At 42.2% G+C, this 22,136-nt stretch overlaps 1 protein-coding gene across 4 annotated transcripts in view; it reads left to right on the top strand.

Moving 5' to 3' along the window:
• The window catches only part of FAT1 (FAT atypical cadherin 1), a 143,041-nt gene that overhangs the window by 74,228 nt on the left and 46,677 nt on the right, over positions 1-22,136 (top strand). For all 4 annotated transcript variants that reach the window (XM_049631770.1, XM_049631771.1, XM_049631769.1 and 1 more), the window contains 3 exons: positions 16,648-16,709; positions 20,480-20,809; positions 21,396-21,606. In XM_049631770.1, the coding sequence (XP_049487727.1) occupies positions 16,648-16,709; positions 20,480-20,809; positions 21,396-21,606 (603 nt within the window). The remainder of the gene's footprint in view (positions 1-16,647; positions 16,710-20,479; positions 20,810-21,395; positions 21,607-22,136) is intronic.

The raw sequence follows: 22,136 nt of genomic DNA on the forward strand, positions 1-22,136 counted from the left end.
GTGGATGTGCATCTTCCTGTTTGGGAACAAACATACTGAAAAGGAATTTTTTATGGCTAAAAATAAATGCATCAGAAATGTTAAGTGAAAATAGAGGCATCCTTTTTGAAAAAATATGTATGTGTGTATGTGATTTCTCTCTGTCTCTATGTGCATCATAAAAGGGTTTAGGCTCTTTGACAGCTGTTGGATCTGTTTCCATCCACTTGGAATTTTAAATGGTTTAAAAATGATTTGGCGGCTTTCAGCTGTTTTCTTAGCTTTTCTTTATCAATTCTATAGAGTTAAAATTTCACCTCTTTCGGTGGCTGATTTCTTCTCATTATTGGATCTGGAGCACACTGCACAGTTTGAATCTTGTAAATCCTGCTGGTTCTGTCTCTTTGGGCTGATTTCCATCAGGCTCTCTCATGCCTGTTACCTTTGAGAGTTGAGCTTGAAAAAGACCGCCAAAGAGAAACCAGCAAACTGTGGCTTTCCTTCTTTTGCTACCCTTCTGTGTTGTTCTCTGATCTTTCCTGTACCACTTTTCCACCCTGCCGCCATCCCTTGACCTCACTTTTAGATCAGGCCGGAACAAAACTTTCGTTAGGAGTCACAGGGCCAGTGACAAGCACAGCTTATCATGTATTATGTGCATTGTGCTTCGTATATTACAGGCGACCTCACATAATCTTTATAGGAAACCCTGTGAGACAGCTACAGACTGCAAACCAAGAGTCTGCTGTCTTCCCCATCTGTCTTTTCCCCATTTTGTAATAACTACATGACTTCAGAGAGGTGAAGGTCACCTGGGGGTCGGTGCCAGAAAGACATAAATTCCGTGACTGCTGCTTCTGGAAGCACAGCCCCATGTTCACTTGGTGTGCCCTTGGGTCTGGGATGTAAACATGGTTTGGGAGCCAGTTTTTCTGTGCCTTCTCTTTTTTTTTTTCTTGTATTGAGGAATTCCTGTGTGACATAATAGTTGCTCTTTAGGCTAATCTTCTCTAATAACTTAAGGCCAGGGCACCTGGGTGGGTGGCTCAGTCGGTTAAGTGACCGACTCCAGCTCAGGTCGTGATTTCTCAGTTCATGGGTTCAAGCCCCACATCGGGCTCTGCACTGACAGTGCGGAGCCTGGAGCCTGCTTCGGGTTCTGTGTCTCCCTCTCTCTCTCTGCCCCTCCCCTGCTTGAGCATGCGCTCTCACGTGCTCTCTCTCTCCCTCTCTCTCCCTCTCTCTCCCTCTCTCTCCCTCTCTCTCTTTGTCTGTCTCTCTCCAAAGTAAATAAACATTAAAAAACATTTTATATCTTCTGGCCGAAAAGCAGGAACCTTCTAAATAACACTAGATGTTTAAACTTACTTTTATTAACCATGGACTGCAAACACCATTAAGCTTTTTCTGTGAAGGGCGAGGTAGTAAATATTTTAGGCTTTGCGGGTCATACAGTCTCTGTCACAGCCATTCAGCTCTGTCACTGTAGACTGAAAGCAGCCATAGACAATATGGACGTGAATGAGCATGGCTGTGTTCCCATAAAACTTTATTTATGGACATTGAAATTTGAGTTTCATGTGCTTTTCCTTTGTCACAATACATTATTCTTTGATTGTTGTATCTAGTCCTTTAAGAATGTAAAAGCCATTCTTAGCTTGCCTGCCATACAAAAACAGGTAGTTTTCTGGCCCTTGGTAGGTTGATGTAGTTACTAGTTAACTAGTTGGACTAGTTAAATTGTTGGTTTATTTCTCAGGGGGTAGATTATTTGATATTCTTCAAGTAAAAATAGAAAAATTTCCCCATTGCTGTAAGCAGTGAATGCTTACAAAAGAGAATCTGTGTTTTGTTTCTCCAGGATATTAAAATTATTTTTTAGAAGAATCATAGTTCAATATTAGTTATCAAGGTCAAAATCTCAGATAAAATTTAGCAAGTTGATGATAAACTATTAGATCTCTTCTGCTTTGAGGAAAACAACATTGTCATTAGAAAATAAAATATTTCCAAGTTTTGAGATTTCACACTTTTCCTTTGTCCTGCTGTATCCTTTTAAAAATATTTTAGAGCTTGGAGTTCCAGCTCTCAGAGTCAGCTGTATGTATACTTATCACATCTTTGATCAGTTCTTGCATTTTTTTTTTCCCGTTCTTTCATTCTGAGTTAAGATATTCACACCTAAAGTAACAAATTACAGCTTACACTTTGTAGAGGACCACTTTATACAGGGGCCTGTTTTTCATCCATTTGTTTACATAGAGGATAGACTATTTAATGTAGAATTAGTTTAAGTTCGGTATAAGGCGTGTTATTTGACTGCAGATGGATCTGGTGGTATTTATACATAGGTAAGTCATACACATACATACGCACGTGTGTGTGTTGTTTGTGTGTGTGTGCACGCGTGTGTGTAATTTATATGGAGTGATCCCTAAAGCGTGGCGAAGATTTAAAATTCTGTGATTTTTGAGTCTGCAGGTATGCTGGGTTGCTGGGAACTCGCCCATGTAGTCCACCATCACATTGCGACTACTTTTTTTTTTTTTTTTCTCAAAGTAAATGGTGTTTTATTGTGGCTGGAACGGAGGCCGAACGAAGTGCAATAGGAAGTGGCTACAGCTGCAAACAACTTCCAAGCGTTTCCGGTAACATTCGATAGCCGCAAAGGAAGGAAGTAAAGGGCCGGTCACTTCACAATGGCAGGAATTCAGTGAAGGGGCAAAAAGTTTACCTATTTGTGGACTTCTTTCAAAGATGGGCGCATATTTTAAAGAAGAACCTGTAGATTTTTTCTTACCTGTTCCTCTGCTTATTTTTTATTTTCTAGTGAAATGTGTTATCCTTCAAGTCTGAAAGAAGGGAAAGCTTTATTCCTTGACTTTGTTGAGCATATTGAAGTGGATATGCTTTGCCTCCTAAAATCTGTTAATATTGAACCCTTAGGATCAGTTTTATTCAGGGGCATTCTGTTTTGTTTATGTATATATGTTGCTGAGTATCATTTGTTAAAATTATTTTAAGGACCGATATTTTAAGATTTTCCATTGACGTGCTTTCTTTTGTCAACGTGATGCGAATCTTATAAAATGGGTTAAGTTGTCTTTCCCTCTCTACCTGTGCTCTGTCTGACGTTGAAAGGAATGTTGAAGGCAATTCCCAATAAATTGCATTTGGCTTTTGATCTCCTGTTTATCTTAGGCTTTAATACCATGAAGTTTCAACAAGAAACAGCTAGTAAAATAGAATTAAAGCCAGAAGGGAAGTCTGGGAGACTTGAGGGTATAAATTCCTTCCCAGCCACTACCTGTGTGACTTTAGATTGGTCATTTGATTCATTTTAAAAGGGTTTTCTAGGGGACTCTGAAAAGTATTTCATTTTGAAAGGGTTTTCTAGGGAGGGGACTCTGAAAACTATGGGAACTAAGTGAGTTCCGAGGGCCTTTCCAGCCTTGACAGTCTATGAATAGAATTCCATTTTTGGCTCTAAGCCTAATCCTGCCGGCACCAGGACTGCAGTGACGAGCAGTAGCCGCTCAGATGGCCGCAGCTGCCAGGAGAGCTCGAGACAGGCTGTCGTTAAACGCAATCTTACAACACCACCTAAATAAAGACCGCGCAATAGCGCACAGTATCTCTGAGCTCATGGTCTGCAGCTCCAAGGGGATGGATGTTGAATGATAACTGTAGGAAAAATCGAAGGCTCGCTCTTGGCCTGTAAGGCAGTCTGTATTTTTAGAATGGGCTGGGGCAGCACTGCCCAGCCTCCCTGACTGTCTTTCCGAGTCTGCTCTGCCTTTTCCGTGTGGGTGCGTCCAGCCTTGGTGTAGGGCTCCGAGGGTCAGGGCCTACCCATATTCGTTTACTGTATCCCTCCTAGAACCAAACGTGGTGCCGAGCATGTGGTCGCTGCCCAATACTCATTTTACAGTTGAGCGATAGATTTTTAAAACAGTGGAATTCATAGGATTTTCATTTCACCTGTTAGAAGAGGTTCTTAAAAGTTTGAACAGAGAAATGCCGTTTCCTGTCAAGTTATCTCTCCCTTCTACCTGAGGTGCCCTCTGTCAACCTGCTGTGTGGTCCTCAGGACTTCAGATGGGATCTTTGTGTTTGTTTTTTTTTTTTTTTTTAATTTTTTAAATGTTTGTTTATTTTTGAGAGACAGAGTACGAATGGGGGAGGGGCAGAGAGATGGAGGCCCAGAATCTGAAGCGGGCTCCAGGCTCCAAGCTGTCAGCACAGAGCCCGACGAGGGCTTGAACTTAAGAACTGCGAGATCCTGACCTGAGCTGAAGTCGAACGCTTGACTTACCGAGCCACCCAGGCGCCCCTCAGCTGGGATCTTTGTAAATTGCAGTAATCAGCCTATAATGAGAACATTTTCATTTGATTAAAGCTGGTCAGGAACAGATCGGTAGGGTAGAGTATCCCATGGAAAACTCTACTGAGTGACAATCATGTGCTGCATGGAATTCTATAATTACGGTCTCCTGCTTCCTTGTCTCACTGTGCTTTCCTTGCTTTAATACTTTATTTAACAAGTACTAATTTTAGGGGCACCTGGGTGGCTCAGTTGGTTAAGTACCCGATTCAGCTCAGGTCATGATGTCACCGTTCCTCGGTTTGAGTCCTGCGTTGGGCTCTGTGCTGACAGTGTGGAGCCTGCTTTGGATTCTGTGTCTCCCTCTCCCTCTGCCCTTCCCCCGCTCGCACTCTGTCTCCCTCTTTCTCAAAAATGAACAAAACATTAAAAAAAAAATTAAAGTAAAAAAAGAAATACTAATTTATGGGGGGGAGTTGCTGTGTGGCTCAGTTGGTCACGTGTCCCACTCTTGATTTCGGCTCAGGTTGTGATTTCATGGTTCAGGGGTTTGAGCCCCATGTTGGGCTCTGTGCTGGCAGCGTGGAACCTGCTTTGGGTTTTCTCTCTCCCTCTTTTTGCCCCTCTCCTGCTTGTGCACGTGCTCTCTCTCGAAACAAATACTTAAAATAAAAAGGTACTAATTGTATTGCTGCTTCTGTGGTCCATACGTTTGATTAGTCCTTGTAGTTCGTTAGTAGTAACTAACTTAAAGCAGGTTATATTTCAGTAGCGCACCATGGAAGTTAAAAAACAACAAAATTATTCAGGAGCCCGAAATTTAAAATCCATACCCCGTAAAGTTGCTAAAATGCTTTTGTTTAACTTATGACCTCTCCTGTTTCTTTTCTTTAGTTTATGTTAATTTTTCCTGGCAGTAGGCGTTTTACTGTTTTTTTCTTAGCATACAATGTATGCAAGATGAATGAGAGGTCATTATGGCTAAAGTGGAGAGGATCCTTGTGGCGAATGTAGAGCAAACACAGGTAAATTTTTTCTGACAAAAGATACTTTACCGGGTAAATGGTTTTTGAAGATGTTTTCTCTTATTATTCTCATGGTACCCTGAGGCCCATGGTGCTTGTTCAGTGAACTCTTAAAAGATCAGCAGGGGGGTGAAAAAGAGGGAAAAGAAAGAGCAGTTAAGAAGTTGTTTTGGTTGATTCAGAATAAGAGTGTTTTCTATCTTGGTTTTTAGTTGAAACAACTTTCTAATTGTGATTTTTGCATTTTATAGTCATTAAGCTAGTTTTTGTCATTATTGTTAATAAGGTTACTGAAAAATGCTTAGGCACTTTTTATTTCACTATTTTACTATGTAGGAGGGACAAGTATGAAAAATTATAAAGATACAACTGATGTACAATTTGTTGCATGTTTTATAAATTAAAAAAAAAAAAAGGAGCTGACTTAGCTTGTGTGTGATTCTCAGCCAGGCTAGTGTAGGAGGTCCCCCCAGAGCTGAGAGCCCGCTTCCCCTGCCTTTTGAGGGAAAGCATACAATTAATTTGAATTATTTGGAGCATTCGGCACTTTCCCACTCCAAAGCATCTTTGGGTGTAAGACCTGCCTTTTAATTACCTCTTGATAGAATGATACCTATAAAGTCATATTTCAAATGAAGACAGTAATAAAATACAGAGAGCCAGTATGAGTGGTTCTTTTTGGATTATGAAATTGTTTGCCATTGTTACCTAATTTTCCCTCCTCCTCCTCCTCCTCCTCCTCCACTCTCTCCCCCCTTCGCTTCTCACTCCTTCGTATTTTTTCAGTGTTTTTGTTTGATATCCGAATGAAAAGGTCATTAATTTTCTCAGGCTATTGTAGTTATCACAAACTACAGGGTGGCTTAAAACAACAGGAATGTATACTCTGCAGTTCTGGAGGCCTGGAGTCAGAAGTGAAAGTGTTGGCAGGGCCACACCCCCTCTGAAATTTCGTAGGGAAAATCCTTCCTTGCCTCTTCAGGCTCCTGGGCTCCTGGCACTTTCTCGGCTTGTAGCAGCAGCACTCTGACCTGTATCTCCTCCTCCACGTGGCCCTGTGGCCCACGTCTGTACACGCCACATCTCTCTCTCTTCAAAGGACGCGTCGAATTTTGGATCCTTCATAAATATGGATCTTACCTTGAGATAATTAACTATATCTTGAGAGACTAGTTTTCAAATAAGGTCACAGCCACACAGGTTTCAGGGTGGATGTATCTTTGGGGGAGGGACCAGCATTCGTTTGTGCTACAAAAGGTAATTTCTAGAAAAAAGGAAAATATGCTGCTAAATGGAAATTGATTTAGCCATTTAGATTGTTGTTTCTTTTTATGTTGGAAAGACTACATTTCATTTAACGTAGGTTCTAACAGGATTTAATGATTGGGGCCTGTAGCTGAAGATTTGCGAGGAAGCTTCTGAGATGTTTTTGGCTTTAATAAGTAACTTAAGAGCAGTAAGAATCTTCATGTAGGCTCACCAGACCATTTCTGCAAAGTAAGTTCTGTAGTGTTCATTATGGTTCTTGTTTTTGTTTGTTTTTAATTTTTTTTTAATATTTATTTTTGAGAGACAGCTGGGGAGGGGCAGAGAGAGAGAAACAGAATCCGAAGCAGGCTCCAGGCTCTGAGCCATCAGCACAGTGCCCAACACGGGCTCGAACCCACCAGCCGCAAGATCATGACCTGAGCCAAAGTCGGACACTTAACCGACTGAACCACCTAGGCGCCCCCTGTTATGGTTCTTTTTTTTTTTTTTTTAAACCTTTTATTTTTAAATTGGGTAGTAGGCCATCTCTGATTATTTTAATTTTTCAAATGTCAAACCGTGAAAAAATTCTTTTTTTGTTGCATTTTTTTTAACTTGTTTTATTTTTTATTTTTTTAAATTTACATCCAAATTAGTTAGCATATAGTGCAACAGCGATTTCAGAATTAGATTCCTTAGTGCTCCTTACCCATTTAGCCCATCCCCTCTCCCACAACCCCTCCTGTAACCCTCAGTTTGTTCTCCATACTTATGAGTCTCTTCTGTTTTGTCCCCCTACCTGTTTTTATATTATTTTTGGTTCCCTTCCCTTATGTTCATCTGTTTTGTCTCTTAAAGTCCTTATATGAGTGAAGTCATATGATATTTGTCTTTCTCTGACTAATTTCACTTAGCATAATACCCTCCGGTTCTATCCACGTAGTTGCACATGGCAAGATTTCATTATTTTTGATTGCCGAGTAATACTCCATTGTGTCTGTGTATGTATGTGTGTGTATATATATGTGTGTGTGTGTGTGTGTGTGTGTGTGTGTGTGTGTATACATCTTCTTTATCCATTCATCCCTCGATGGACATTTGGGCTCTTTCCATACTTTGGCTATTGCTGATAGTGCTGCTATTAACATGGAGGCGCACGTGTCCCTTTGAAACAGCACACCTGTATCCCGTGGATAAATGCCTAGTAGTGCAATTGCTGGGTCGTAGGGTAGTTCTATTTTCAGTTTTTTGAGGAACCTCCGTACTGTTTTCCAGAGTGGCTGCACCAGCTTGCATTCCCACCCAAAATCCATAGTCCCCTGTTATATTTCTCTATGTCTATAATGAAGTGTATTTCTGATAAATAGATAATACACTTTCTTCCAGAGTATGGCCATTAGTGACCATTACAATTACTAAAAACGATCCTGTGTTTAGGAAACTATTAGAATAAGAGGGCACGGGTTCTTGTCAACTTCTGTAAGCTCTTGTGCCAAGACGGTTAGCATGGGATGGATTGTCTGGAAACCTCTGTGACATTGTTTGGGCTGGGTCCTCACAGGTGGAGATTTTTTTTTTCTTTTTAATGTTTATTTATTTATTTTGAGAGAGAGCACAAGCAGGGGTGGGGCAGAGAGAGAGGAAGAGAGAGAGAGAAAATCTCAAGCAGGCTCCATGCCACCAGCATAGAACCCGACTCGGGGCTCAATCTCACAAACTATGAGATCGTGCTCTGAATAAGTGGAGATTCAGATTTGGTGGTTCTCCTAAGGGGTGGGAAGGAAGTGGGTTTGACCCAATCCTTCCTCAGAGTTCCCCGCAGACCTCTGGCTGAAGAGCCCCAAGAGCAGCAGAGAGACTTGGAAACACTTTCTTTGGGAAGAACTCAATTTTAGTTCCAATTCTGCTGCTGCTGCTTCTGACTTTCAGGAATTAATTCAACATTCCTGAGCTTCACTTTCTTGTTTTTAAAGTGCGGGATTTGGGCTAGACTGTAAAACACCCTTTGGCTCTAGCAAACTTAGTTTTTACGGTAAGAGTACATTCTAGAATGTATGATACACTTCATTAAGTTTTATTAGAAAAACTTGTAAAAGATATACTACTGTCGTATTTCTAAGAAGTTTTTCTTTTTTTGAGTTTATTTATTTTGGAAGAGAGGGACAGCCAGTTGGTGGCTGGGGGGTGTGCAGAGAGAGCGAGAGACAGAATTTCAAACAGGCTGTGTGCTGTCAGCTCAGAGCTCAACGTGGGGCTCGAACTCAGAACTGTGAGATTATGATCTGAGCCAAGAACAGGTGTCGTATGCTTAACTGACTGAGCCACCCAGGAGCCCCCAGGAAGTTTTAATATTATATGCATGGCCGGATATTCCAGATTTAAAAAAAAAATCATTTATTTGAAACTTCCCAGCCTAAAATTAGTTTTCAACCAATAAACATTTCTGTCTTTTCATATTGGCCTTTAAACTGTTTTGATAGTTTAAATAATATACTTAATACACAGAAAATACTTTAAATGTACTTGTTACAAATAAAAGATTGCCGTAATAAAGAACTGTATAAAGTAAAATGTGAAAGTGCCTTTTTTTCTCTTCTCCTCTCCCTTTGGCCCCTCCTATACCATTTCCTAAGGGGCACCACAGGTAGTTTGGGGTTTAACCTTTTATGAAGGTGTATACACATAAAACATACCATATATAAATATATTACTTTTTTAGTTTTTGTAATACTTGTCTAAAACTTGCTTGAGCAGTGTTTAGTTTGACCGTCTACTCACTGGGGTGTTACAGTTCTTTAGTAATTGTCCTTAATGTTGCTGATGTTTAAAGCCCAGTGAATGTCGTCGGGGCAATCCCTGGTAAGGGTTGAAAGTAGAAAGGTAGAAATCAAATTCCGGATCCCAGTGGTAACAGCTCCTAAAGAAATCACCATCCTCACTGATGGACCCTAAGACTTAAACTAAATACTTGTTATACCACCAAATATGCCACAATTAAAGTTCTTAAACTTTTTGAAGAACAGAACGTATTAAAGTATTTCAGCAAAATCAGTGGGGAAAACTGTTGAAAATAATATTCCTAAATTGCATGGCTGCAGTCAAGGGCTGCTCAAAATAGTGCTGTGGTTACTAAAGCACCGTGAAAGGGATACAGAACCGTGAGGACATCCACAAAGAGAGCCGGACTGGATGGCTAGAGGTAATCCTGGAGTAATGTGAGAGACTCGTTTGTGCTCACTGAATAATTTTGTGGTGTGATCATTATACATATTAAATAAGGACTTATGATCTACACACTTAAAATTATTTGTGTGAGCCAAGAGTTTGGGCTCTGGGATCAGACGGACTTAGGGTCAGATCTCCACTTTGCCATTTACTAGCCTTGTGACTTTACCTCTCAAAAGCCTCAAATATCTTCAGATACTCTGTTAGTAGCTCCCTTCTGGGGTTGCTGTGATTATTCATTGAGAATGACCTATAGAAAATGCTTAGCCCAGAGCTGGGTCCTGGGAAGCACACAATTAGTGCTGCCTAAAAAGTGAGCTATGAGACCGTAGTATAATACTTAGTTGTACCTTTTAGGTGTAAGGGCTGTCTCCTTAAGTGAATTGTATGCTTTTGAGGACATAGGCCTTTTCCTAGGTTTTTTATATGTATGCTTCAAAGCGACACATTTGGGGAAGACAATGAAAAAGCAAGTTGAATAACGTGATACAGACTGAACAAGTGACTTTGAGTTAGTAAACCTTATGACAACATCATCACTGCTTATGAACATACATTTCATGGATTAGTGTTCTTAGAGATCACGAGAAGCGAAAAATACAAGTTGGTATAATGAGTTTTTTTTCCCCAAAAGCCTTTAAATACAGAGAATCTTTAACAAAAATTTTTTTAACGTTTATTTATTTTTGAGAGAGAGAGGGACACCGAGTATGAGTGGGGAAGGGGCAGAGAGAGGGAGACAGAATCCAAATCAGGCTCCGGGCTCCAAGCGGTCAGCACAGAGCCTGACGCGGGGCTCCAACCCATGAACTGGGAGGTCATGACGTGAGCTGAAGTTGGACCCGCAACTGTGACAGCCACCCAGGCTCCCCTAACCCTAAACAGAGACTCTTGATGTGTTGAGGTGTTTGGGTGAGACTGTGAACTCAAAGCAACCAACCAGGTTTCTTCATGGCCTGCAGAGCCCAGTGAGAAAGGAGACCAGTGAAAGGGGGTGTCAGGAAGGGAACGTGGAACAGCATCAGCAGGTCAGAATCAGGATCTTGGGAAGTTTTCCTTTTTTCACTCTTTTGAATTAAGACAGATGTTTACAGAATTTGAATTTTGATAGCAATTATTTGCCACTGAATTACTGTTTCAAATTCTGACCACGGAAAAAGATTTTGAATATTGAAGGCATCACAGTTTTTGGTTTTGATGTGGATGGTTTGAAAATTGGAGGCGCCCTACAAGAGCAGAGATGACTTATTTAAATTTAAATCACCGAAATTAGCTTTAAAAAATTCAGTTCTGCAGTCACACTCGCCACTTTGCCAGTGCTTAGTGGCCACATATGCGGTGGGCTACTATATTGGACAGTGCACATTGAAGAACTCGCCTATCACAGGAAATTCTGGTGGACACCTGCCTTTCTAGAACATATGTTGCTGTAGTTTATGCATTATTGTAAAATGAGCAAAAGTATACAAAAGCCAAAGTAGTTGCAGAGGTTAGAGGAAAATAATGAGAGTAATGGGAAATGTTAACGAGGTGGGTAGACCTTTTCCCCCCTTCCTTGATATTTCCCCTTTTTCTGTTTATTGTCAAGCAGAATAATTGGAAAATGGTTCAAAGTAAATGGTTCAAAGTAAATTCTTGCCAAACAAGGTGAACACATGGCCAGACTTTTATTTTTATTTTTTTATTTTTATTTTTACAGTTTTGGTTCTTTAAAAACTCTTACTACCGATCACAAGTATTTGTTCTCTCGTTGTGGTTGGATCTTAATCCTACTAAGAAATTGTTTGTTCCCCCTCCTTCATCTCTGACTGCCATCTAGTTACATCCACAGTACTGACGTTTCAAACCATTTTCTGTAGATCCTAATCTTTCAGTGCCTCCCTGGGTTCTCTCGTTCTTATTGTGGACTTCAGACTCTGATGATCTGGTGTATCGAACTTCCAAATCACCATCTTGCTGAATGACCTTGAGAAAGCAATTTAATCTCTCCGAGCCTGTAACAAGGGTAACGTGTCATGATATAGATACCGCCACCTGCATACATCTGGACTAAATGAGAAAATTTATTGAAAGCTCACCACCTTGGCATGTAGTAAGTCAGATAACAATTAGAGGTGAGGTCATCTGATGCATTATTTTGCCCTTGCTGTGGAGCAAACCGTCCCAGAATTTAGTGGCTCGAAACAGCCACCACCATAATTTCTTATAGGATTCTGCTGGGCGCTTCTGGTCTTGTCCGGGCCTGGCTGATGTTTCATGCAGTGGTGGTCGCTCGGCTGGTTCTCTCCGAGGCTGCTTGGTCCTGGCTGGCCTCGCTTGCACATTGAGTGGTGGGCTGGTTGTCTCCTGGAACAATAGAGATGGCTAGACTACGTCTCATTGTCCAGCCAAGTTAAAGCTTTCTTGGAATACAGAACCCTCAGCAAGAGCCCTTGCTTTCTCCCTGCGTCCTCTGTGTACCCTCCACTCTAGTCTAACTTGTGTATAGTTTGTTGAATGGGGTCTTTGCTTTCACCCTTGTTTCTTGAAAACAAGCCTCTTTGTCATCTCTATGTTCTTAGCGCACCCCCAGGATGGTTGAATGAATACCTACGTATAGCTCCACCTTTGCGGACCATTTCACCTTATCCTCACCTGCTGATTCTTTGACGTTCATCTTTAAGTGCTGCCCTACTTCGTGATGTCCATTTGACCTCTTCAACTTTGAGAAGTTTAGAGATGGTTTTTGGTATCGTAAGAAACGTCAGAGTAAAATTCTGTATCGAAACATTTTAGTTAATCTGATTTTCTTGTATCCTTAAATGGATTCTCTTCCGTAAATGCTAAAGTGGCCTTGGAAAACTCTGAATGGTTTTTTTTTTTTAATACTGATCGTCAAACAGGGAAGTTTGGCTTCTTAGTTTCACATAGGTTTATGGAGTAAAGTGGCCACTGCGACTTGGTGAGAATGTAGGGTGTTTGCTGTCTCAGTTCACTTACATTTATAATAGTATTGGTCTGCACAGTGAGATGTTTTTGTAGGCCAAACAAAGAAACTTTGTCTTTGCATTTCTATTTTTAGTTTAATAGTGCTCCACAAAAAAGATGGAACGCAAGAGTGAGAAAAGGCAGCACTTGCATATACATTGTTCTGCTCCTGCCCACTCTTTCCTTTTCTCCCTTTTTTTGACCTACTAAATGAATAATGATTAGCTATTGCTGATTGCGTGTGTGCTCCCTTAAGTTTTATGTAAGTCGTAGTTCAGAGTTGATGGAGACTTGAAATCCTAAAGTATAGTAAACGATGCAGCGTGATGCGATGGGGAAGAGAAGAATCCCCAAACGCTCTCAACGGGGCCTCAGGAAAACTACACTTGTAGTCCTGGCTATGATGATTTACTGGTGGTCTTGGGACCGTTTAACTTCTCTTTGACTCAGGCAGGCGAGTTCGATAATGTTGAAGGTGTCTCTCTAGTTCTGAAGATTCGTGCTGTTTCTACTAGTACAGATCCTCCTGGGATTTAGTAATAAACATAACAGATGAACACAGATGTTTAAAATGAAAGAAATGGATATCCTTATTAGGATATTCCATGCCTGCAGGGTTAATAACACGTACTGGGCGTATAGAAAAGGTACACTTCGGATTCGTCTTTCGAACTAGGTGCTTGTCAGGTAGGCCAGGCGGAGGGATTAGCAGCATTGAGATGTGCAGAATTGCAGCGGAAGTGAGTGCAAAGTGAGCGTGGCTGGAATGTGGCTCCCTGGGGTGGCTCCAAGGACGTCCCGGTTTTCCTGCGATTTTCCTTCCTGGTTGGGAAATGTGTTCTCTCACCGGGGTTCATTTGGTGTGCAAATTCCACAAGAAGCGTTAATTTCTCTCTTCTCTAAGGGGCAGGGCACCGCATGCCCCCCCAACGCCCCCAGATGCACAGGCACAGCCTCGCCCTTTGGCGTTGGGCAAAAGAAAGCACCGTGGCGCTTCTGATGGGATTTCTTCTGGTAGGAGTGTTGTGAATCCAGAAAAGCCGTCTTGTCAGTCTGAAGTGTGTTCTGTGTTCACGAGCTATTGTAGGTGCGATTTGAATTTGTTGCCTCACGATGCTTGTGGCTCGTGTACTGGTCAGCTCTGGTCTCGGGTGGCTCGTGTACTGGTCAGCTCTGGTCTCGGGCTTCATCTTCCCTCGCGTTCAGAGCTCACTCTCTGCATGGCTCCGTGCTGGCCTGCTAAAGTCTCCTCTTCATAAAAGAAACACCCATCCTGGTCTCCTTCCTGCCTCTCTGGCTCTCCTTTTAGCTCCTTGGCTGAGCCGCTCTGACGTACTCGGGGGAGGGACTTCCTCCCTAAAACTCTGTCCCCCGGTTCCTGCGACACGTGGTGCTTCTCTTCAGCCTGCTGCTCCCTCGGCTTCTTCGTGGCTTTCTAAACGTGGCTGGACCCTACTTTCATAAAACTGGCCCACCGTTCCCTTTATTCCTCACAGCCTTTTGTACTTGGGGTGGAACCCAGACGTGCTTGGGTACACCTGTAACCCAGGTGTACTTGGGGTGGAACCCGCCCCCCGCACGAGGGATCTGGGCCTGTACGTGCCTGCTGGACGCCACCGTCCCCTGGACCGCCTGGCACGTCCTGCCTGTAAATAGATGCTGCGTCACTTTCTGTTGGCGCCTGTGTGAGCCGTAAATGCGTATCGTTATTTCCAAGTTTAGGGTAGTTTATGTGTCTGTCTCGCTCAAATACATAGTTTTAATGCTGCCCCTTTTTGGTTCACATGTTTAAGTATTTTCTTTTAAGGTAATAGAGGTGTAGCAGTATAACCAAGATGGGCGAGAAAGGCAGTCTGTCCTCCTAGGCTTTGCAGGCAGCAAGAGGAGATTGGAGTGAGTGACCGTAGTCCTGTGGGGCCGTGCTTCGCTACGGCAGATGTGAGTGTGGAGCCCGGCCGCGGGACCCCAGGCACACCTGTCGGGTCAGGCCTCAGAATTGACGTCTGAGCCGAGAGGTGGGGGAGCGGATAGCAGTAACTAGGCTGAAAGGGTGTGTAAGAAGGGAACAGAACATTAGAATTCATTGCATTCAGGCGGAGTTAATGTTCCGTTTGAGTTAACAGAGGAGAATTAATTTGAAGCATATGGAGAGTGCAAATAATAAACCTGGGTTTGCTCTTTGTCTCTGTTGGATTTGTCGCGTGGATGTGGGCACACACCCTTTGTTAAGTGTGCGGTAAGCAAGCCGTGAAGTGGGGGCTTGCTAATTGCTAATGGGCATTTGGTTATTGGCTGTAGAAACTTATTTGCTAGCAGGCATTCTTGCAACAAGTGATGATACTCTTCACAAGCAGGATCCTGTTTTGCTGAGAACGTGCCAAGCTGTTGCCCTTGTGATGTTACCATTGATGACAGCTTTTCGATGGGCACCTTAGGACAGTTCGATGGGACGAATCACAGTGATTTCCTGTCATTCTTGAACTACTTAAAACCACCATCAGAAAGCGGTAAACATTTGATAGGAAACAAGAGGGATTAACTTTAAAAGGTTTTTGACTAATGAAAATCAAACCTCTGCCACATTAAGCAACATTTTTACGCCGTTAAGCATTGCCGTGCATTTTCCTTGAACCTGTTTCAATCTATAAGTGTGGTTTGGGAAACCCCCCAGATTCTAGTTTACAATATAGTCTTTTGTTGTTCTTATCAGCAAGAGTGCGTTGCTTCACTGAATTGTGGGGAAGATCATGTTGATCGAGATCCTCAGTAAACTATTTTAGGGAAGAAAAAAAATCCTCATCAAATTAAATAAAAACACGAACCTTTCATTTACAAATTTAGAGGATCGTTTTGAATAGCCTTTAATTGGTAGTTGTGTGAAGTTACTTAGGGATAATAGGGGAAAATCAATTATAGTGATAAAATCTGTTCTTAAATAGACATTATTTGAAGTATTTTCCTGTGGAAAAAAACCACAAAAAGCTGGGCCGGAGAAAGGTTGTTCCTGCCAGTCGTCTTGCCTCAGAAGGTTTTACCTGAGCTGCTGATCTGACGTCAGATCCACCGTATACACCCCTGACCATTGTCAGCGCAGGCCGCGGACGCTGTGTTAGTGGTTGGGGCAATTTTGTGTGTATTTTGTGAAGTACAGAAACGATTTAATCAGTTTTCACGGTCTTCCAGGATCCACCCTATGTGGACACTCACATCGACTGTTATTAAAGTTCTAGAGACAGATTGAAACTATAGATTTTCTAGTTTGATAGAAAAATCAAGGAGATAAAGAATATGGGGTTTCTTTGAGGATCATTTATTTTTTTCTTCCATTGGAAATTAGTTGACATCTGAGCAGTATTTCCTGGAAAGTCACATTACTTTTATAACGAGTCTCCACTTACGAGGGTCGGTGATTGGGAGGTAATAAGTCATGGGAGGGTCAGTGGTTGGGCGGTAATAAGACCATGTGTTCCACTGGTTCTTCTAATACAGTTACAGAAGATTTTTTCTGTCACTTCATACTTAATTGTCTCTGCAGAAGTTAGAGGAGTTTGAAATCCTGGATAACTTCATCTCAACTTTTTAAAAAATGCCTTCTGACAACAATGTATATTCAAACCACTGGCCACATCAAGAAGGTGACTGGAGTTTTGCCACTTTTTTATCCTTCTGTCATTTACTGTGTTGAAGAGCCATTAAAATGAGACAGTGCGAAGTGTGTTGGTTGTAAATAAAATGATTGAACCTGGATTAATCATTTTTTTTTCCCTTCAGGATCAGAGATTTGCTCAGACTTTTGTGCTCAGTGAGGTTTCAGTGACGATATTTTGTAAATATTTTGACTTTATTTGTAACGATTAATGAACTGTTACCACTTCATAGGTCTTATCACAACAACGTCAAGGAAACTGGACCGAGAGCAGCAGGATGAACATATATTAGAAGTAAGCATTTCTTTATTTTAGTTATTTTAAAAATACTATAATTATAAATATCATGGGAAAGAACATTCGTGGTCACATTAACTAGTCTTCATAATTGTTACTATTTCATTATATTGCCTCCTGGTCATTATTAGGAAAATAAAGGGGAAACCAAACCTTTGTGAGTGTGGTTCATGTCCCTTTAAATCCCTTTCTATCCCCAGAATACAGGACTGCTCAAATTATTGTGCTTTACACATGCACAACACACAGCAATCAAATGAAAGCGATATTATTGAAATTTCCTTGTCATTTACATGAGATGTATTTCTATAGGCCTTCTACATCTTTTTCCTCAGTATTGTTTTCAGGATTTTTTATGATAATAGGTCTAATTCAACTGTAGCTAGTTTCCAGTTTTTGTTATCGTTATCCTTAAGTAATTGCCTTGTTTTTGCATTTTAAATTGAATTGTAGAAAGTTTGTGTTTTGTTTTTTAAAAAAAGTAAGTTTATTTATTTTGAGAGTGCGTGAGAGAGTGCAGGAGAGGGGCAGAGAGAGGGGGGAAGAGAGAGAGAATCCCAAGCAGGCTCTGCATTGTCAGCGTGGACCCCGACGTGGGGCTCAATCCCACAACCCTGGGACCATGACCTGAGCTGAAACTGAGAGCTGGACGCTAAACTGACGGAGCCACCCAGGTGCCCTGAAAGTTTGTGCTTTTTACTAAAAGTTTGTGCTTTGTAAACATTTCTAAACTAAAAGATTGAAGACTGACAGTGTCTCTTCTGCTAGGCTTCTCATGCTCACAGCTCACTTAAAATGCCTTCTAGTCCCTGAAAGAAGAAACACAGCTTGTCCTTCACTAGTTTGCTGGTAGAGGGTCGGCACCCTGTAGGCGCAGGGATAGGAGTCTGTGGAGGGGGGCACGTAGTGTCCCGTGGACGGCGGGCCGGATGCGACGGCCGGGAGCCACAGCCTCTAGGCCAGGAGGGGGCTGAGAAGAGACAGCACTTGGGGAGGGACGCAGAGCAGACATGTAACCTCTGCTGGCATTTCTGTGTCACACGTTAATAGCCAGTGTTGATCATTGGAGCTAGAGCTGGAAAAGACCCAAGTGCTTGTCGAGTTCTCTGCATGAATCTTCCCTTCTGCCAGTGTGGGTCCTGGGGAAAGTTCTAAGCTGTGATTTATTATTATTATTTTGAATATTATATTCAAATTATATATATAATTATTCAATAATATATATAATTATTCAATATTATATATATATAATTCAATATTATTTATATTATATATATATTATATTAATATGTAGCTATCTCTCTTTTTATATTATTGCTGTTCATAATGCTGCCTGCTTAATTTCATTTCATCCCTGGTCCAGTTTCCTTCCTTCCTTCCTTTTGTTCCTTCCTGAGAGAGAGAGAGAGAGAGAGGGAGCATGAGCAGGGAGGCGCAGAGGATCCAAAGCAGGCTCTGCACTGTCACCACAGAGCCCGATGTGGATTCGAACTCACAGACTGAGAGATGACCTGAGCCACAGTCGGACACTCATCCGACTGAGCCACCCAGGTGCCCCCTTGGTCTGATTTTTTTGTAATTGTCAGTAAAAAACGTAGTTTTTATAGCTGTGTAACGTGTGCACATGAATATCCTGTGTAGAGAAGGTGCTTCACAGCCACCATTACAGTTAGTAATTTCTTCGTGTGTTCCATCCAGCCGTCGGTGGTACAGGTCCCTTGAATTCTCTTTCCTTCTGATAGAGCAGAGCTTAGAATTTTCATCCAGTCACTACAGTGATTGACAGAAGGGAGAATGTGGTTCCTGAAGAAAAGGAACCGGTGGCAGTCTGTCCGGAGTGGCAGGTCCCTGGCATGGGGATCGTGCTGGGCCCATGCCCTGGTCAGAGCTGCACGGGACACCTGCTGGCTGTGCGCCCTACTCCAGAGCCACCTGTTGGTGGCACCTGTCAAAGGCTGGATGGGAACAAGTTGTAAGGTACTTAGGACTCTGAAGATGATAGTAAGACGTTGGTGGGAAATAAGACTGTAATGGTTTATTTACATACCTCGTATGTTTTCTGTAGTCCTTCTTGGTGGGGTGTTTGAGGGCCAAGGCCGGTGTCGATTGGCCTGTCTTGAAGAGTTTTTCAGTTCCGTGTTAAAAGCTGTGTTACTGGCTGCTGGTTATTGAACTGAAACTTAAAACCATGTTGGTGATGATACCGCAAAACATAGTGCTTGCTTCTAGTTCTCTTTAATTTTCTTTCTTTTTCCTAAAGATCATCTGAAAACTGATCCAAAGGAAATGTTTAGGGAGGTTAAAATTAAATAGTAATTGTAAATTTTGTTTTTCTTTTGAGAGTGTGAGCAGGTAAATCATGCACTTGATTTTTTTCATTTTTGTTTTCTTTTTAAGCTTGTGTATTTTGATGGGGGGGGGGGGCAGGGGCAGAGAGACGGAGAGAGAGAATCCCAAGTAGGCTCTGCCCTGACAGTGCAGACTCGAGGCTCGAACTCACAAACCCGTGAGATCGTGACCTGAGCCGAAACCCAGGGTCAGATGCTTAACCGCCTGAGCCACCCAGGTGCCCCAATCATGTACTTAAGGAGAAACAGCTACTTGACTTAAATACTCTTGATGAGTACTATTAGGATATAGTCACTTACTTACTTACTTACTTACTTACTTACTTATTTATTTTTCAACGTTTTATTTGTTTTTGAGCCAGAGAGAGACAGAGCATGAACAGGGGAGGGGCAGAGAGAGAGGGAGACACAGAATCTGAAACAGGCTGCAGGCTCTGAGTGGTCAGCACAGAGCCTGACGCGGGGCTCGAACTCACGGGCCGTGAGATCATGACCTGAGCCGAACGAAGTCAGACGCTTAACCGACTGAGCCACCCAGGAGCCCCTATAGTCACATTTTTATAAACAACAGATATATACTCACCAAGCTTTAAAAACAAAATGAGTCCCACAAAAACCTGCAGTATACTTCAATATTTTAAAAAATGCATTTCAGTGATTAATTTTGGAGGATGTGGTGAGGGAGCTGTTCCTAGGGTTATTGCTTTGAACGTACACACCAAAATAATAGTGGACATCTGATTTCGGGATGAAATTGCGCATATGGAAGCATTCACCCGTCCTCAAGACCTCAGGTTGTTATTTATGTTCTTTTTACTGAAAATCTTATGGAATAAGTGGGTTTGGAATGACAGTTTTTATGTCCGCCCTGCTGAGTGTGGAGGACTCCTGTGCAGGAACAGGGTCCGACAGAACAAAAGGGCGACGGCTAGTATGAAGAGGCACGTGACTTTGCACATATTTTAAACTGATGATTTTTAATGCGGTATGTGGAGATGTGATTTTTAAGGGTAGAGAGTGGATGTTATTCCTAAGAGGACTCTTTATTGAAAAGTAAAATCTCCCTGTAGCTCCTCCGTGATTCAAAAAGATGTTGCTGATCGTTTGCCATTTTGGCGACATGTGCATTACAGCTGTGGCAGCCCTGGGACAGGCAGCGTGGTGAGGGGAGAGGCGGGGCTCCTGCTGTGCCTCCTCCTTAGCCCCCCGCCTGCTGCCCGGGTCCCTGTCTGAATGGGACACGTCGCCTTGCCTCCTGTTGTCAGGAGAGGAGATGGTGTGCGTCCTAGTGCTGGGTGAGATGCAAAATACAGGTTTATGCAAAATACAGGGTATCCTCAGTTAGGAGGAAGGTAGTCGCTTTTTATGTAGTTCTATTTTTAAAAACCTCTGTTGACCTGTTTTCCCTTTCACACACAGGTTACCGTGACAGACAATGGTAGCCCCCCCAAGTCAACCATTGCAAGAGTAATTGTGAAAATCCTTGATGAAAACGACAACAAACCCCAGTTCCTACAAAAGTTCTACAAAATCAGACTCCCAGAGCGGGAAAGACCAGAACGAGAAAGAAACTCCAAGCGCGAGCCCATCTATCGTGTTATCGCTACAGACAAAGACGAAGGTCCCAACGCAGAGATCTCTTACAGCATTGAAGATGGAAACGAGCATGGCAAATTTTTCATTGAGCCAAAAACCGGAGTGGTTTCGTCCAAGAAGTTCTCTGGAGCTGGAGAATATGATATCCTTTCAGTGAGTTAAGATCTGGTCTTTGAATTTCTCACATACTTTGCCTGTTAATCTGGTCTCACATCACTTCTCTTGTAACTTTTTCTCTCTTCAATAAGTAGCCTCAGTGTTTGTGACCTGACTTTGGGAAATGTGGCTTAGGTTGTCCTCTTCAGCTGTCACTCCAGTTACTACTTACATTGACTGTGGCATGAAGAGGTTGCCCTTTTTTTTTTTTTTTTAAATGTTTGTTTAATTTTGAGAGAGAGAGAGAGAGAGACCGTGTGAGCAGGGGAGGGGCAGAGAGAGGGGGAGACCCAGAACCCGAAGCAAGCTCCAGGCTCTGAGCTGTCAGCGCAGAGCCCGACGTGGGGCGCGAACTCCCAGACCACGAGATCCTGACCTGGGCTGAAGTCGGATGCTGAACACCGACTGAGCCACCCAGGCTCCCTGAGAGGTTGCTCTTTTTAATCAAACCTTAAACATGGGGAATACACAAATATAGATACTGTTTGAAATTAACTTAGTTTAAGACCAAACTGATCTGTGCTTCACTTATGGGTGTAACTTCTAATTTGCTCCTTTTATCCCCTCTGCTTACATTTTATAGATTAAGGCCGTTGATAATGGTCGGCCCCAAAAGTCATCAACCACGCGACTCCACATTGAATGGATTTCCAAGCCCAAACCGTCCCTGGAGCCAATTTCATTTGAAGAACCGTTTTTTACCTTTACTGTCATGGAAAGTGACCCGGTTGCTCACATGATTGGAGTGATATCTGTGGAGCCCCCTGGCACGCCTCTTTGGTTTGATATCATTGGTAAGCGTGGCTCAGAGTTTTCATTGTCCGTGTGTGGGTTACACTGAGGAGAACGTGTCTTTGATTTATTTCTGTCTTTGAGGACCTGTCTCTTTTTCTGATTTTTGTGTCCATCTCAGTACTTAAAATTGGGAGCAAGAGCCAGAAGTGGGGAATTTGTCTTAAATTGCAGTATTTTGATTGTAAATGTGTTACAATATCCAGCACGTACTCACCTTGTTTAAAACAGGTGCTGTGTATCATGAACCTAAAAATAAGGTTTTCAGAAGTGCATCAAAGAGTTAGAAATCTGAATGTTTTTGGTTCAGAAGCACAGCTTCTTGATTTTCCTTCTTGATACATAACATGGCACATTGCTATTTTTAGTGAATATGGTTTGGATGCTTAAAATAACTGCCTGCTTGACTGTCTCAGGTCAGTCAGTATTTTATAGGGAATAAGCTTACAAATTTTATTTGTATGACTTAACAACGATAGTGCCAACTATGGCCTTTTTAAGTTTGACTTACCGCACTTTGGGAACGTGGGAA

Source organism: Panthera uncia, chromosome B1 (genome assembly GCF_023721935.1).
Source record: "Panthera uncia isolate 11264 chromosome B1, Puncia_PCG_1.0, whole genome shotgun sequence".
Classification (NCBI taxonomy): Eukaryota; Metazoa; Chordata; class Mammalia; order Carnivora; family Felidae; genus Panthera; species Panthera uncia.